Source organism: Trichoplusia ni, chromosome 1 (genome assembly GCF_003590095.1).
Source record: "Trichoplusia ni isolate ovarian cell line Hi5 chromosome 1, tn1, whole genome shotgun sequence".
Classification (NCBI taxonomy): Eukaryota; Metazoa; Arthropoda; class Insecta; order Lepidoptera; family Noctuidae; genus Trichoplusia; species Trichoplusia ni.
The window spans coordinates 13,727,979-13,745,195 of record NC_039478.1 but is presented as its reverse complement, the minus strand read 5'-3'; the positions used below and the strand labels follow the sequence as shown (position 1 = coordinate 13,745,195).

The following is a 17,217-nucleotide window of genomic DNA, read 5'->3' as shown; positions in this document are numbered from 1 at the left end:
CAGACATAGAGTTGACCTTGAGAAAGAACATAGGATAGTTTTTATTCCGGACTTTTGAAGAGTTCTTTTTGGAAATTTGATAAACCGACATCGACGCGGGCGAAAAGCTAGTAAGAACATATTTTAAACCTTTTAACTCTAGTACTGTAACTTTTTAGATCTTGGTTGTTCTTGGTTTAAGTTAGTTGTAAAGCATATTTTTGTTACTTTACATATTTTAATGTTGTAATTACCTTTAGCAGCTATGGCCAAGGCCAGTCCCTGTGCAGAGCCAGCAACAGCACCCTGAGTTGCAATGGCGACATGAGCCAAATCTCCACCCATTTCTTTCCTGTTTATAAATAAACAGAGTATTTAGATACCGGAAGATTTATTTTCTTACCTAATACTAATACCTAAATTAATTATCATTTTACAAAATCACTCAATAATATATGCTTAAAATTTTATATTGTTTTATTATATTCACTCATTATTTTAGTTTTTAGTCAGTATGAATGTTGACTGGAGGGAAAGCTGAGTGGTTGAGGTCACTTTGCCAAACCCACTGTACGCGACGTATCGCGGGTTTGATCCTGGCGTATGACAAGCTTTTGTGTGTGACCTTGAGTGTCTGGGTGTCTTATGAATCTGACTTGAATGATAGAGAAACTCGCGACACAAGGATTTAGTTCTTATTTGACAGAATTTTACCTCAATTCACCACCAATGTATTTGGAGGCTTCAGATGGAGTAGGGTCCAATGCTGGTATGGTAAGGTTCTGGGCGATCATGTTGGCTTTTTCCTAAAAACAATAAAATTTTGTGAATATGACTAAATTAATACATTTAACTCTAAAAACGCAGTTGTTAAATGAAATGCAAATAAAGCCCAATGTAAAAACACAGTAAAGATTACAAACTACAAATAGAGCAGAGGTTTATATTGTTTCCATTTTAGAGCTTTTTAGTGTGCATGGTTCTTGTCCTTGTGCAATGATAATTTTAAATATACATGCATATATTACTTTATGTATATCACACAATCATTAACAATACTAGTACTGTATAGAAAGTCATTAATACTTGATGAAAACATTATTTGAAATCTTGGATTTTTGAAGTACACTTGCACAAAGTAAGACAAAGCTATAGCATGAACATATTTTATTTCCGCAGTTACTAATGTTTTGGGGACACTTTTGTTAATTACTAAGTAAATATGTTATTTAAACATTGTGGAGTGCAATTAGCATAATGAGTAACTTGTTTACCTGGGTGCCTCCTACAACAACAATGGCGCAACGGCTTGGCGACATGTTGGTGCCGGTGTAGTGCTGGAGAGACTCCGAAGAAATCTTGCCGATCCTCTTGGGGGAAATGAACAATGAGTTGCCCAAATTGCGGCGATAAGCTGCCCTGTGCAGCAAGTCTACAGCGCGGACCTGAAATTTAATATTCATAATAATATGATAAATTTCAGTGTTTCATGATTACTGTTTGCTGTGGCCGCCATCCTACTTTATGTTTAGTAGCTTTAGTAGTAGTAGTTTAGTAACTTTTTATATAATCACTTATTTAAAATACTTAAATTGTGATTTTATGAATATAATGATGAAACATCTAAAAAAAATATCAGTTTTAGACACCTTTGTTGCTAGTACATACACTCAGAGCATGAGCTTCAAACTATTTAAAATAAATTGATCAGTTTAATATCTATACCATTATTATTAATTTGTTACATACCTGGGGTGGCAGAGCAGCAATTTCAAACTTGAGACGAGGCTCATTGTCAGACAGCTCCCAAGGCCTGTACTCTTGGCAGGTAATCATGTTGCTCAAAACATCCAGAGCAGCAGACATATTGTCCTGGGTGGTCTGAAATATTATGACGAACAAAAATCAATTAAATTCTAATCTACTTAGTGTCTAAAAGTTTTTACAAAACCTAACATTCAATTAATAACTACCAATTTTAGCTTTGTATTATTGTTTGTCCAAAAATGTTTCATTATAATACTATAAAAACCTATTATGCTTGATAAAGATACCACACAAAATATGATGAATTTTAATTTTAATTTTCTTGTAGATTGTGTTAGTGTTCAATGTTCAAATGTTATATGTTTAACATGCCCTGACAATACCAGTGCAGATTCAGAGTAAAATGCTTTACCTCAAGAGTGTAGTAGATAAATTCACGATCACCAGAGGCAGTCACTGAAGCACCAATTTGGGCCAGTTTGCGTGACATTATGAAGTTGTTTGCATGTTTCGTGCTGAGCCCAGCAGATGAACGGATTACATGGGCAATACCAAGCTCGCTTTGAGGTTCATAGCGTGAACCAGCCCTGAAAAGGTTTAATTACAATTGTAATTTGGGGAAACTAATTAAGGCCCAACATATTGAGCAATAGATTGATACGATTCTTATTTAAAATATGATAATTTCTTGTACGTACTTGAAAGCTACGGTGACCCTGGTTACAGGGGAACCATTGTCGAACGCAGCCACAATGTTTTGTGGGGCATAACACACGATGTGAGCTTGGGGTCCCTCTTGGTGGCAGGCGCGGCCTGGGCGTAACCCCTAGTCTGCAAACCGATTTACACATGTTTTAGTAAAGTATTAAAAGGAATATGAAAATGTCAAACTGGTTTACATAATAGGGGCTTGACAGTTCCACATTAATTTACTTATTAATTAAACATAACAACTAAAATCACACAGTTACATAAGTATTTCATGATATTTACCGTAACATGACGAATAAAAAGGAGTTATGAAGCTTTTTCGAAGCCATTTCGAGGATTTTCCTGATTTTACTCAGCGCCTGCAATCAAAAGCACGTCGAATTAAGGGACGTACATCAATTTCGATATGACATAATAATTTGACATACGAAAATCGATAGAGAAATTGCATTTTAAGATAAACAAAAGAATTTATTTAATTGTAAAAATTATTAGGTATAAGTTAATTTTTTCCTCTTATTTTGTTTGTTATTATTATTTTAGTTTTTATGAGGTGAGAGTACAAGTGCAAACTATTTTAGTTATCTAATAGCATGAAATTTCGAAATAGTAATAACAGGCACTAAAAAGGGTGTTTTCTATTAATTTGTTTTCAAATTAAATAGTAACTTAAAAAGCAGTGTAACATGGATAAATTGCAAAAAAAAACCATGACTATAAAATTGCAAACGTCAAACTTAAAAGTGACGTACGCTTAAGCACAATTATGCCGCCAAATTGATTTTCGGTATGTATTCATAACAAAATAGAATTTCTTTGTAAATATAACCATCATATACGGAAAAAACGACCTTTATAACTATTATTGAGTAATTCAGGACGCTAAAATTACCGTAAAATGAACACGTAACCTTAATGCTCCAGTTTTCCATGCTCGCTGTTGATGTTTCGTTTAATTTCACCGTATTTACATGTTTAAAGGTGATTGTTGCTTAATTTTCAGGGAAGGAATGACAAGTTTGGTTGCATTGGAGTCCGTCACAGTGATCGACGATATAAATTCGATACAAACTAGTACTTCCCACGTAAATTGTGCTAAAAATCAGCAGCACAGACATGTCCTGAAAGCTAAGAAAACATATACAACACAAATGTAATAAAGTACTTAAGCGAAAACTGAAAAAGTACAAACTTAGACAAGATGGGTGTGAAGACCAAGATGTTTTAGATGTGTCAAAAACTCTTATTTCAGCACTTATAATCAAGTCACCAAGAAGCTCAAAAGATCCAGCTAATACAGACGAAGCTCTAAGTGACTTTGAAGAATATCAACCTGCACCTAACTACCTTTTCAAAATGGGTAGGAGGAAAGAGACCTTAAAAATAGGTAAAAGTTTAAAGCATTCTAATGTTAATGGAAAACAGAATGCAATAATAACTAGCCCTACTAATCAGGATAAGAAACAGACAAATGCATTTAAATTGTTAATGGATTCTAGAAATAAAAGTATTGGTAGCAACTCTCCTGGTAAGGAGAAGAAAGATGATGTTACAGAAATAGAAGAAGTGGAACGAAAAGTTTAAAAGCTAAGAGACAGTTGCTTCTCCAAAAAATGGCTGAAGACAAAGGTTCCATAAGAAATAAGGAAATTGAAGAATATCAGGACAAGATAATACAAAAGAAAATGGATTTGCGAGCTGAAAAACTAAAATCAATGATATTAAAAGATGCAAAATCAGTAAAAGAAAATAAAGACACTAATAAAAAGACAGTAAAAGCTCAGGAACTGGAGGTTACGGAGAAAGTTGAAGGTATGAACAATAATGTACTGAAAAAGGTAAAGAAGTCTCTAAAATTGTTGATATATTCAATACTATTGAAGAACCTGTCAACAACAGTCCTGTGAAAAAGTTTCTCCCTAAAGAAGACCAAGAATTTCTGAATAAGCTTTCTCCATCTTTAAAGAAAAAGAAAGTATGCTTTCATATTTCAAAAAGCTTGAAAGGGATTTTGACTGTCCAGAAGAATCCAATGATAGTATTATAAAGGTCAAGCTTCAGCCTAGGGGCAAAAAGAAAGGAAAGAAAAAGTTAAGTCTTAAAAAAGATTCTATTGGCGAGTCATCTACTTCTGAAATAATACAAATAACAGAAGAAAATGATAACTCAGTTACAAGCAACCAAAATGGTGATGACATTATAGAAGTTATTGATAAAGAAGTAATTACAATATTAGTAAATGATAATAAAAAAAGTTTTGCAGGTGTTGAACCTCTTAAGAAGTCTATTTTAAATGATTTAGTAGTTAAAAGTGACAGACAGAAACGTAAACGAAATGGCAATGTTGTTTGTAATGTGAGTGAAATGGAAAAGTCTGAATTTAAACATGAAAGTCGGCCCAAGAGGTCTGTCAAAAGACCAATGAAATACATAGATGATTATGATGATCTATACATGTCAAGCTCAGATGAAGAATTGCATATTTTTACTCCTAGAAAGAAAAAACATATTGAAAGTGTAGTAGATGTTAAAGAGACTGAAGAGGTCTCCAAACCACTAAAACTAAGTGAGGGAAGTCAAAAATTAAAGTTGGGACCAAAGGTTGTTAAAGCTACAGATTCGCCAAAAAAACCATCAAAACTAGCTCCCATTTTCGCACCCAAACAGATCGATCCAGCTGCTTTAGAAGCAAAACAAAAGTTTTTACAGAGTGGTGTGCCTGACAAATTAAAAAGAGTTATAAATCAGCAGAAGAATTATCAAACACAAGACCCTAGCTTTTCTGTTGTTGTGCATATACAACAAAATTGTAAACCCACTGAAAAATGTGACCTACTCATACCTTTGAGGGATATTAATGAAGATTTGTCACCTCTAACATATGAAGATGATGCATTTAAAAAATTACTTCATCTAACTGATGAACCAACTGTGCATGTCATAGATAGCAATTGCAGGAGCAGCACACAAAGTATGTTGCAAAGCATAAAACAATCACACCCAAAGTTCCCAGTGTATAGAACATATCGTTATTTGAAGGGTAAAGGCACAGGAGAGTTGAAAGACTGTAATAATGTAGATTTAGATAACAGTATTGAAATTTTAAATGATATAGTTGATGTTATCAATGACAGCCCAGATAGATTGAATTGGACTGACAAATATAAAGCTATGTCAACTAAACAGATAATAGGTAATTTTGAAAGTATTAAAGAGTTAAGGAAATGGTTGATATTATGGACTGAAAATGAATTGAAGCAAAAATCTAAAAGTAAGCCTAAAGCTGGATCAGATTCATCAGACTATTATCAATCTGATACAGATAGTCGGGATAGTATGAAAACCATGAATAATCTACTTATACTGACTGGCCCCACAGGCTGTGGAAAAACTGCAAGTGTGTATGCAGTAGCTGCAGAGTTAGCTATGAAAGTTATAGAAGTTAATGCCAGTAGTAAACGGACTGGCAAAATAATGTTACAAGACCTTCAGGAGGCAACACAGTCACACAAGGTAAATAGAGGCTCTGCAAATATTGACAACAGCCAAAAGTCACAGGAAAAAAGCCAAATTGAAGTTATTAAAACAAATAAAAAACGAGGAAGGCCAAAAAAAATTGTGGAGAATGAGAAAATAAAGAGAGTAGTAAAGTGTGATGTTTCAAGTAACACACCACCAAGTCAAGAGAGTACAAGAACTGACTCATCTCTGATTCTAATTGATGATGCAGACATAGTATTTGAGCAGGATGATGGATTTTCCTCTGCTATTGTGCAGTTAGTACAGTGTTCCAAAAGACCTGTAATATTGATCACTTCATCCACTGTGTGCCCCCATTTACAAAGATTTTTACAGAATGGGAAAATATTAAGGATGTGTCCATTATTACCTAGGATGCTTGGCACATGGCTTGACATTATGTGCTTAGCTGATAGTGGGGTGTGTTGGCCGGGGGCAGGAGCCCAATTTTTAAGTTTTTTTAAAGGAGATATTAGAAAGACTATCAATTATTTACAGTTCTACACACCCTTCTATGTACATAGTAATAAATCAGATGAGGAAACAGTTTCTCAAAGTGTTGATTTTTATAGACCTCATATTGATGAAGAGGGCTCATGCATTTCATGGGCAGATAATGATTATTCAGAAGACAAAACACCAGTTGTTAGCAACAACTTCAACATGGATAGTAAAACAGATACCATTTGGACTGATTTTGTTTCTAAGCATTCAAATCTATTAACTTTCTTTTATCCTGTGCAGCTTTTTAACATTTGGTGGAGTCTACCACATCTTCTGACATCACAGCCTAATCTTCGCAACATTATAAATAAACCAAATGATAGAATTCAAAGCAAAAACATTTGTTCAGAGCTTGAAGCAATGGCCAATGCAGTAGATTCTTTTTCACTAGCTGATTATATCAGTCACAAGAATCCTGATTTGAACTCTAATTTAACGTCAAAGCCTTGGTACTGCCCTGAAGAGCACAGTGTGTCAGAGAGAGAAAACTGGGACTATTATAAGAAGGAATATGAAACTACCGACGAAATTTGTCACCATTTAGTAACCAGTTCTATTGTTGCTGCACAAACTGTTTTGGGATGTGATGGGAAAATAGAGCTCAGTTTGCCAGGGATGAATTTGCAAAGGTAATTTTTGGTTTTTAGTAAATACATTTTATGAAATTGTTATTGAATTTCATAAAAATATTATTTATATACACAATAGCAGAAAAGTGTTCAGAATTTAAAATAGTGTTGTTAGTAGCTTAAGTTATTTTTAGAAGTGTTTATTGGGGTGACCCCTATCACGCCAATTGCGTCTACGCACACATGCAGTTCGTTCAATATCTGCGTGGGACAAATATCCATCCAAAAATGTATTGATGCACACGTGTCGCAGCGTCAATAAGGAGATTAAATAATCGCGTGATTTTAGTAGTCCGTAATTTTTATTGCTATAAGAATATAATTTACACACATTTTCGTTGATTAATGTTATCGGTTAATAACGTCATAAGCCCTTTTCACATTAATTCGCTAAACCTAAGTAGCTTCTCATTTCGAAGAAGAAAAACGTGTAAACAATATTTTCCTTTGACCAATGATGATCGGCACTAAAACAAGAAGAATAATTTATATAAATTTAAATACATAGAATCAATAATTTATTTACTTATTTCCAAAAGTTTAAATAAACTCACATCAAATTATTAAAATAGTGTACTTGTTTGATTAGGGCTCAGTCAAATCGAGGCGCGAAGCGCGACGGTCCGTGTCGTCATTAATAAAAATTGTGATACTGTATATGTCTTTTGCAAGAGCAAATGCTTACATAATGATACGAAATGTGCAAATGTTATTTAAGCCATGGGCTAAGTGTAGGATATAAGAAGAAATTAACATTGACCAATTCATCAAGATTGCTTACACTTTAAATTTCTAACAATGTTTTAAATCTTATATAATAATTGTATACATTATAAAAAAATATAATAATTGTATACATAATATTTGTAAATATGTTGTTGGTGTGCCTTTAATTAATAAATAAATAAATAATAAATAAATCTTTGTTGCAGAGAAAAGGATAAAATCGTGGCGCGGCATAAAAGTTTAACCAGCTATTTAAATACGTCGTCTGTGCTGGATAGGCGGTCTCTAGCACTGGACTACTGGCCTTCCTGCCGCTCAATATGCAGGGTAGAGAAATCCAAGAATGACACCAACATGAAGAGAAACAATCGTTTCTGTCACTATCTTAAATCATTGAATGTTCTCTGTAAAAGTGATACTTTTGATAACCTCTGTGACAGCCTCCATTCTAGTGAAGGAACTGAATCAAACAACTAGTTTTAATGAATGATAGATAAAATCGACTCTATTCTATTTCCTACTTGTAAAATATTAATTATAGTAAAATTTGTTAGTGTATTGTTTACTGGGTTTCGTTTTACAATTATGTGTATGGGTACATAAGCATTCTCTGCTAATAAATTTACCGTATTAGATATATTTAGAACATACTTTTCTTTATACTACTGCTACTTTTATCGTATGTTTAAAAACTTTAAATTATTCTCTATGTAAAATTATTTGTGTAAAATATAAATACTTATTTAAACAAATGCTTTTATTTGTGCCGTCTATTACACGTAGGTGTGTTTTTAAATATTGTTTGGCAATTGATTGCCTTAATTATTTTTTTGTTTTTATTCTCGGTACAAACTACCTAAAGAACTCTTAAGCATGGATCTTCGGTGCAAATAATAATTATTACAATTGATAAAAGTTATTTTTGCCCGTGTTGCTAAATTTAATTTTGTTTTTTCCAAGAACTGTACCAATATGATTATTATCGCTTGGCAACTGGTACATTATTCCTGTTATGTCTGTCTGCGTATAAATTTATTGCTTTATCATTCAGATAACAATATCTTTAAAATAACAAATTTGTCTTAAATCGCATGTTATAACAAGTTTTTTTTATGTTTTATTAATTACTTGGTAACAAGCAATTTATGTAATCATTTAACTTTTAATGAGGATTTGCAGATTTACGAAAACATGTACATAGATAATAAAAACCACCTTGTCATATTATTTAAAATAATTTGATTCAATAAATAGATGTAGGTACTATAGCGATACTCATTCATTCATCGTAGGGGTCGTGTCCGTAAACGTGGTTTTCTAGCATGATGTTTTAAAATAGTTCCCGATTGGTCATGATAAATGTATCTCGGAGAATCTTTGTTGCTTATTTTATTCCGTGGTTGAGGACCCTAGTGGGCGTTATGTGGGCAAACACCAGCACAGGCAAAGAAAAAAGACGTAACGTCAAGAAACCCGATTCAGCTGCCACCGACGTGTATTTTTTCATTACATTTTCGTTTCAAGAACTCCTCATGAAGGGCAGATCAAAACAAGAGTAGAACTTGATCTTCTAGATACGAGGCACAATTGTTAAACCCTTTTTGGGATTTTGCGTAGGTACACACGTATCTAGAAATATTATCGAGTCACCCCGGTTTAGTTAACGAAGCTACGTTTCCATCCTAATACTCGTTTCTTTTTATTCTAAAAAGGGCCTTTGCCCCGCATTAAGATAGCTGCACGTTAAAAGTAATTATATAAACATGACTGATTCATGTCATTTTAATGTTACAAATGTTCGAATATAGGAGTAATTGACCGCTTATCGTGATAAATAATGTTTTGTATAAAAACGAGGGGTTTCACATTTGCTAATATTTCTCTGGGTACTTGCAGAACCGGATACGGGGCAGTGGTGGTAGGTACCCTTCTCACCCTCATTCCAAGATCTACTGAATGTAGGTAAGTCTACTATCAAGGAAGTTAATTATTTAGCCGCTACATCTTGTATTTTACAAACCACGTACGCATGTGTGCGTGATACAAAACATGAAACAGGAAGAATACATCTCACGCAAGCTTTTTGAAGTTTTCCTCATATTGTGTTGAATATGGGCCGCAATTACAGATGCCAGTTACATCATTTTGTAGCATAATAATAAACAACAATTAAGTAATTTTGGAAGTTTATTACAGTTTCTATATTAAATTTAGGACCGACTTTTCCATCTCATATAAAAGGCTTCAAATGTATCCCCCTGACCCGAGCCTTTAAGAGTTTTTTAGTGTGTTTCAGGTTCTGACTAATGGCATTACTATAATATTATTGATGTTAAGGCCAAACCAACTACCTACATAGTGGCAAAGAATAAATTCGTGTCAATTCCTTGATATTTGGAAATACGCCTCCCGAAGTATTAGTTAAGAGTTAATTAATGTACCTAACATTACCTCTTAAAGCATGATTATAGAAGTTGTGGAAGGAAGAAGCCACTCTACCTATACTATATAGACCCCGGTCAGGCCTACATAACTGTATTCAACTACTAAGGTTTTTAGATTAGAACTAATAAAAAAGTGAGTGTTTTAGGAACTTTGTGGGTGGCATCACCGACCTAGACTGTAGCTTTGAAAAGTCCCGATATGCCTGGATGGGTCACAAAGTGGTCAAGCTATTTGCAGGACTTTATAAATAGTCGAGTTGTTTACACCATGTTGCCCGATTGATAAGAGGCAGAACTTCGTACGGATGATTCCAGAATGCATTTCTTGAATCATAAAAGAATATGAACACCAACTACCTAAGTAGGAAATATATCACGGTACAGCAAGATATTCAACGTCATTTTGATGTTCCGTGATATAATTTCTTTATAAAAATTACCACAGTATTTTTTAATTGTATTTTCTAGTTTTCATCCATTTGTAAGTACCTATACAGTTTTTTCTTGGTGTCAGGAATACTGCGTTTAATTGGCAGAAATGTATAGATCAAATGTCGACTTACTGCTTAATTTGTTCATACAATTAAACTACGTAGGTATACATCTTATCAATGCACTCCGATCGCTAACGAGGATGACAATCTGGTAATAACCGGCGGAGATGTGGAGCAAGTTGTCGCGTTTATCTAGAATATGCTATAACAATCTAACTAGCCATGTTACTGGTAGGATGTACCTAATATCCTACCTTTATACATGGTTATCGACATGCTAATTTAAAATACCGACGTTTGTGACGTGAGATGTTTTTTTAGCTGTTTAACGCTATTTAACAGCTACATAAATAATATTTTACATAACCATTATTGTTATGGGTGCAAGTACGTTTTATGCTACGTAACGACATTTTTCGCTTGTTGCCAACCTATTTATAATTAATTGTAGCATTTTAGTATTTAATCCATTGGTATGTAAGTGGAATATACTTACCTATGTCAAACTACGTTTTTGGATTACTTTAGATTCTTAATTCTATATAGGTACATACTTAGGTAGGGACGTACCTACCCGAGAAGACTACGTACCTACTTGTAGATCCTTAGGCAGTAGCCACGTAATAAGGTAAGAGTAAGTAGTAAGATATACCAGGTAATTAAATGATATCAATATCAATTTATAGGTCTTCGTAACTTGTTTCTGTCATCGGTCTCTGAGCTTTCAATGTTACTTTACGACAATTGTATTTGCAGTCCTAGGCTATCACACTTAAATAAATTACCTACTTATTGATGTAAGAAGCTTGGTGTTATCTCCCCGCGCACTGCCATGTGCAGTAATAACTTATTATTTGATGGCTACTAGGTGCTTACTACTGCATGATTATTTACTATCTACTTACTAGTGCCGCACACGATACGACGAGACCACTACGGCTATAGATATTTGAATGAAAGTTCTAGTAGCTTTGTAATATATTTCTAAAAATTTTGACGGAATTTAGCTTCTAGGAAATTCCTAATGAGTTTGCTTTAACACTGCGAAAGTTATAAGGCGGCAAAATAATTGCATCCTACTGTGGTCCGCGGTAAAGAAATGACTGGAAACAAAGGCGATCAGTCACGTTGACAGTAGGTATAGGTACTGTCATTAGATAGTATGTAATACACTTTAGTGTCTATTCACTGTTGTATTTTATTACATTTCTTAGATAATTATCCGTAGACGTTCATAATGAACCGGTACTGTTGTTGATTGCGATTAGTAATAATTTATTGGGATTTTTCTGTCACAACCGCAGTTAGCGCGGGCGGCAACGCTGGCGCCGGTGCCGGGGTTATCAAGGAGGCGCGTGCGCGACGCTCGACTCGCGCATAAATATAAACGCACACTGACAACTGGCTTCAGTCCTAAAAGTGCGTCACCTTATTCACACCATTTCATTCAAAATGGTTCGCAGTGCTCTTCGCGAAGACAGTTGTGGATACTGCACGGCTTGCGTGCGAGCCCGTTTGTGTGCAGCTCGTGGCCGGAGTCCTGAACCGGTAGACTGCGCGTACAAGCATATCTTGGAGTCGTACAGCCCTAATGGGAAGCCTGGTACTGGAAAAGTTCCCGAAACGCCGAAGTCAGCGTGTGCCTCGTGTCGGTGGACGTCAGACGCCCAGTTCCCGGAGACGCCGCCTTCTTCAAGTGACCTGAGCCTGGAGTGGAGCTCACGTTCATCACAGCGGTCCCGCACTCGTCGTCGCAAGAGATAGTCCAGTGCCGTGCGAATGTGTTGGTCACAACACTTGAGTTTTCATCACGGGATACAAACCTTTCAAAGCGCGCGTCGGTAGAACCCGCCAGACGACCGAGCTTCCGTTGCTTTGCTCCATGCAAGCACCCTAATTGTGATATCATAATGTTTATTACTGCTTATGTTAATGAATAAATATTTAAAATGGTTTTGTTTGTTTTAATTTTATTTTACACTATCAATCATCATCCAAATAGTAAGATTTTTGTATTTAAAAATACGTATACCTAGTCTGAGACATTCCAGTATTCATAGACTAGGTCTTGCTGTAGCTCGACAACTAAATAGATATAGTCACTGATAACTGGGTACAGTATGTACTAAGATGTCAATTAAATTAGAAACACAGTGTACTTAATTGCTCTATTATCGACACTAAACACATAGTTCAAATGTCTACAGCCTATTTAATTGACAATATACACATGCACTTCATGTATCGTGCACTGCATTAAATAAAAGTATCAACTCCTGAACAAGAATATTTAGGTACATCCTCTAAGGGAACAGTATCATAAAATACTATAATTTATTGCACTAAAGAAAGTGTAATCATAAATCAAAGCTGATAGAATTGATAGCGGTAATAAATCACACAACTTGCACAGCGGATGTTAAAGATTTGAAGTTCAGGTACAGAGGTCAAATTCGTAGTTCGGTCCTATCACTAGGCGAAGAAATCAAGGTCATAGTCATGTACTCGTAGTGTCATAGATGGTTTCCCCGTGAATTATTTGTAGAGTAGTGAATCAGAACAAAGAAACTTAAAAAAATCGCCTTTATTTCTTTAATTGGACGTCATCCGTCATACACGTGACACATGCTTACTATCTACAGGCGCTTAGGAGTCACATTTTATCCCATATTTGGCTCTGTGTGCGACAGCGGCTTGACTTCCTAGTTTAAAGTCTAATTCAACAAAAGAAATCATAGTTAGACACGATTCTGACTCATTTAATGTGTGCTAATTCGTAACATACAATATACACCGTAGCGACTCTTAAAAAGTTACAATATAGTTAATTATCTAGTGTTGTACTATACAGCCGAAAGTGTACCTAAACGATTCAGATACATAAGTCAAGGGTCATTTTATACGACTCTCAATCCTGTAATTAATCACGTACACAAACGTCACTAATTTACGCAACATTAGTTTCAGCTGGATATGATAATCTGCTTTTGCGAACATTTTCTTCAGGCATTTGACATTCAGTTTGGACCGACAGATCCGCGAGAAGCACAAGGTAAACGGCCCGTTTATTCTGCCTTATGAAAAACAGAGTCACGTATCTAGGTACATTTTAAGGTCAAATTATCCAGAGACCACCTCATATTCAGAGATTATTATACCTATTCAAATACTGGTTTAATATTTGACAAACTTAGACATATTTAACGCGCACCATCACAAACACTGATGTAGTTGGCAACGACTATTAGAGTAAATATTGAAAATTACTGTTCAGGTTACTCAGAGAAGACAATGTGGCAAACTTATATGGAAGGTGTATTTTACTCTAAGTTCATACGAACGACAAGGGCAAGAGACCGCTAACCCGAGACTACTGATCGAGATTGTTCAAGGGCCATCCATCTGATATTGATAAATAGGTATTTAACTGTAAATGTTGTCAGACACAAACATCAATTAACTATGTTGTTTGTATACTGGATTTAATTAAAATATGAAATCGTCGAAAACATGAAGTTTTAATAAGACCACAGTGTGACAAGGCCGAAGTTAAAGCAATCTGCCAAAAATTAAATTCCTGTGCGTAATTTATATACAGAAAACTGAGAGTGGGAACGCCATAATGTGATTTTTTCCGCGAATACCTAAGTAGAGACGCCCTTTTCAAGTATTTCTTTTTTTAATTGAAAATACAATTTTCAAACAAACATACAGACGGATCTTATCAGCAGCAGAGTTTAATATTTTGATTTTTCTTTTGTTTGGAGCTAAGTACAAGTTGCTGCAAAACTGCTTGTAAGTTAGGAAATCTTTCATGCCTATTTAGAATGTGGTTATAACTGGTGTTTGGTAGAGTCACTGGCTTATTAACCTCTGACATCAAAAAATATTCATTGTCGCCAGGCAACCGGTATCTCCAGCCTGAAACAATGTCAGGTCACTGATGAACTTTACGAATAGGATCACGTGAATATATTGAATTATTTCTTTTATCTTGCAAACAAAAACATTACACTTACTAGTACGCTTTTCACCACCAGCAGGCGATGTTACTAGCCCCCACTACCATTAATTTCATCATCTTAAGAGTTTTTAATTTTCCTAACTTTTAAATTAATTGGTTAAATAGAAATACGTATTCAATTTTTAGCTAAATACCCTATTCACTACAATGTGCTTCATAAATCATATTATGTTACGTTGAGACCACGATAGACACGGTTTCATTGATAATGCATTGGCAGAGGAGGATATAACTATACGTACTAAGTCCTAGTACCGTCGTTATAGAGCTCTTCCTATACACGGTTCAATGATTTATTATTGTAATAACACGTAATGTCTTCACACATGTAAGTACTGCAAATGGCCAGTTACATTTATGAATGACAGAGATTATTTTAAAATGGCATAAATAATGAAGGGACATTGCCCTCGGATCAAATAAACATAACTGATAAATGATTTGAAATAATGATGTATAGAAATTATTAATTAAAAAAGAACCCATTTTTGTCTCATTAAAATATCGGATTATTCTAGATAATACGAGAAACCGCCCCTAACGAGTTGTTTGTTTGATACCTCTTTAAAAATAGGACGACCTTTGCCATAAATTATCAATTTAGCTAGAGCACTTTGACTCATGACAATACTCTACTTAAGTAAATCTGATTTATACTCGATACGTCTCGACGATATTAGATTTTCTAGGGTATATTCGTTTTAAATATATAAGTAGGTACGTATATTTTGTAAATGCCAAAATGTTATGCCAACTAACTGCTGAGACTGCTTGCACCTAAAAGTATTCTATTCGTTTTTTCTGGCTCTAAGTTTAAGTAGAGTAGATAACATGAATTTGGTAAAAGAGCGACAACAGACGCCTTATTGTTCAGGGCATTGCTCTACTACGCTATCTGTGGGCTGTCCTTCTTATATTGTGACAATTAAATTTCGTGAACTGAGTTGCGAATAGACGATTACAATTTTCCCCAAGTCTTCGCAGAGTCTAATTATATTTGAAGGAAAAATAAACAGATTAAAATATATGTTTAGTAGGTTCTTGTCACAGTATGCTTGGTGCATACAAATTTAAAAAATATGGTAATTCATTTATGTATATGTAAAGATTTTCCTTAACTACACAATACTACTATATATACTACTACAATAAACTAACAGAAAGATGATTCCTTCAGTATAAACACGGATGTTCCATCCAGTTAGTTAAAAACTTATCTGTTATTCGATGATCGAAAAAACTTCATGTTTTTCTTTGACAAAAGCTAAAAATAAAGTGGAGACCCGTGGAGATGGCGCCACGCGCCAAGACTGTGATAGTCGTTGTCAAGCAGTTTTACAAGGCACTGATATCTGTCAGCGGGTAAATAGATGTACTTGCAACTTAGATAATGTAACAATAGGGATAATGAGGGGCAAAACACCTTTTTGTCTTTCCTAAAGATAATGAAAAATCTTTTACATTATTTTTTGTCTATATTTACCTAAACCATACGAAGTGACAAAGATTAACTGCTTCAAAGTTTAGGACAGGAGCCTCTGACGTAATAACTTCATAGACAGAAAAGACGTCACGCGCAAGTGCCATTATATATTTTTTAGAATTTATATTTACATTACATCTAAGAAAATACGGTTCCATTAATTTATTCATAACACTAAATGACGGACATAGAAATAAAGAATCATTTCTATAAGTTGTAGAGAGAGTTAAGAGTTAGAGTATGACTTTCTTAACGTTAATATTATATACAATCTCCTTTTTTTTTAGTTATAAAACTATAAATCCACTTTAAACTAGTTAAAAAATATGCCCAAAACAACGTGGTCGAAATTCTGATAATTCTCCGAAAATAGTCTTGTATAAGAATTGTTTTTGATCATCCTGTTATTAGCAGAAACAAACATGTGTAAAAAGGTTTATTATTACTGTTTTGTCTCACGTATGTACTCATGTAACGTGATAAAGATCACGTTATTTTTACTCGTACTTACATGATATCTTTGTTATGAAAAGTTTACGATGTTACCTTTCAACTTATTGACAAACAACCTCGGGATCAGTGAAACTGTGTTCAACACAGTGTGTTGACGTCAGGCCGGTAATTAAGGCCTAATCTAAATTCCAATTAATTACATAATTAGTTTAATTAGGTAAACAACTTTATAAAGAAAAAAATACTATAAAAAAAAAACAAAAGACCGGATTTAACGTTGATGTACGCGCAGATATTCAGTAACTTGGGCTTCTCTACTTGTTTGTATTAATTATTTTATAAAATTACGTTCAAGGCCGATAGAGCCCGTCTATGGAGCTACATATATCAAAAATCATTTTAAATACATTTCCTGGTCGGTCCCAGTGGCAGTGGGGCGCAATGCTAAACCAACTTTTCGCACCATCATCTCTACGCAATCTTC

The 17,217-nt window shown here is 34.5% G+C and overlaps 1 protein-coding gene and 1 pseudogene across 1 annotated transcript; one reads left to right on the top strand and one right to left on the bottom strand.

The window, feature by feature from the left end:
• Positions 1–100: 100 nt before the first annotated feature.
• Positions 101–2,751, bottom strand: LOC113496136 (annotated as a pseudogene).
• Positions 2,752–3,607: 856 nt separating this feature from the next.
• On the top strand, positions 3,608–8,839 carry LOC113491620 (ATPase family AAA domain-containing protein 5-like). Its single transcript, XM_026872591.1, has 4 exons — positions 3,608–4,035; positions 4,122–4,269; positions 4,406–7,109; positions 8,042–8,839. Exons 1-4 carry the CDS (start codon positions 3,814–3,816, stop codon positions 8,310–8,312), a joined length of 3,345 nt encoding a protein of 1,114 aa, XP_026728392.1. The 5' UTR covers positions 3,608–3,813; the 3' UTR covers positions 8,313–8,839.
• Positions 8,840–17,217: the final 8,378 nt, after the last annotated feature.

Bases quoted from the DNA above. Each gene is read 5' to 3' on its own strand.
- LOC113491620 (XM_026872591.1), top strand. From the start codon at position 3,814: ATGGGTAGGAGGAAAGAGACCTTAAAAATAGGTAAAAGTTTAAAGCAT. The intron at 4,270-4,405 runs GTATGAACAATA...TTTCTGAATAAG, and splicing joins GGTTACGGAGAAAGTTGAAG to CTTTCTCCATCTTTAAAGAA. The intron at 7,110-8,041 runs GTAATTTTTGGT...TCTTTGTTGCAG, and splicing joins CCAGGGATGAATTTGCAAAG to AGAAAAGGATAAAATCGTGG.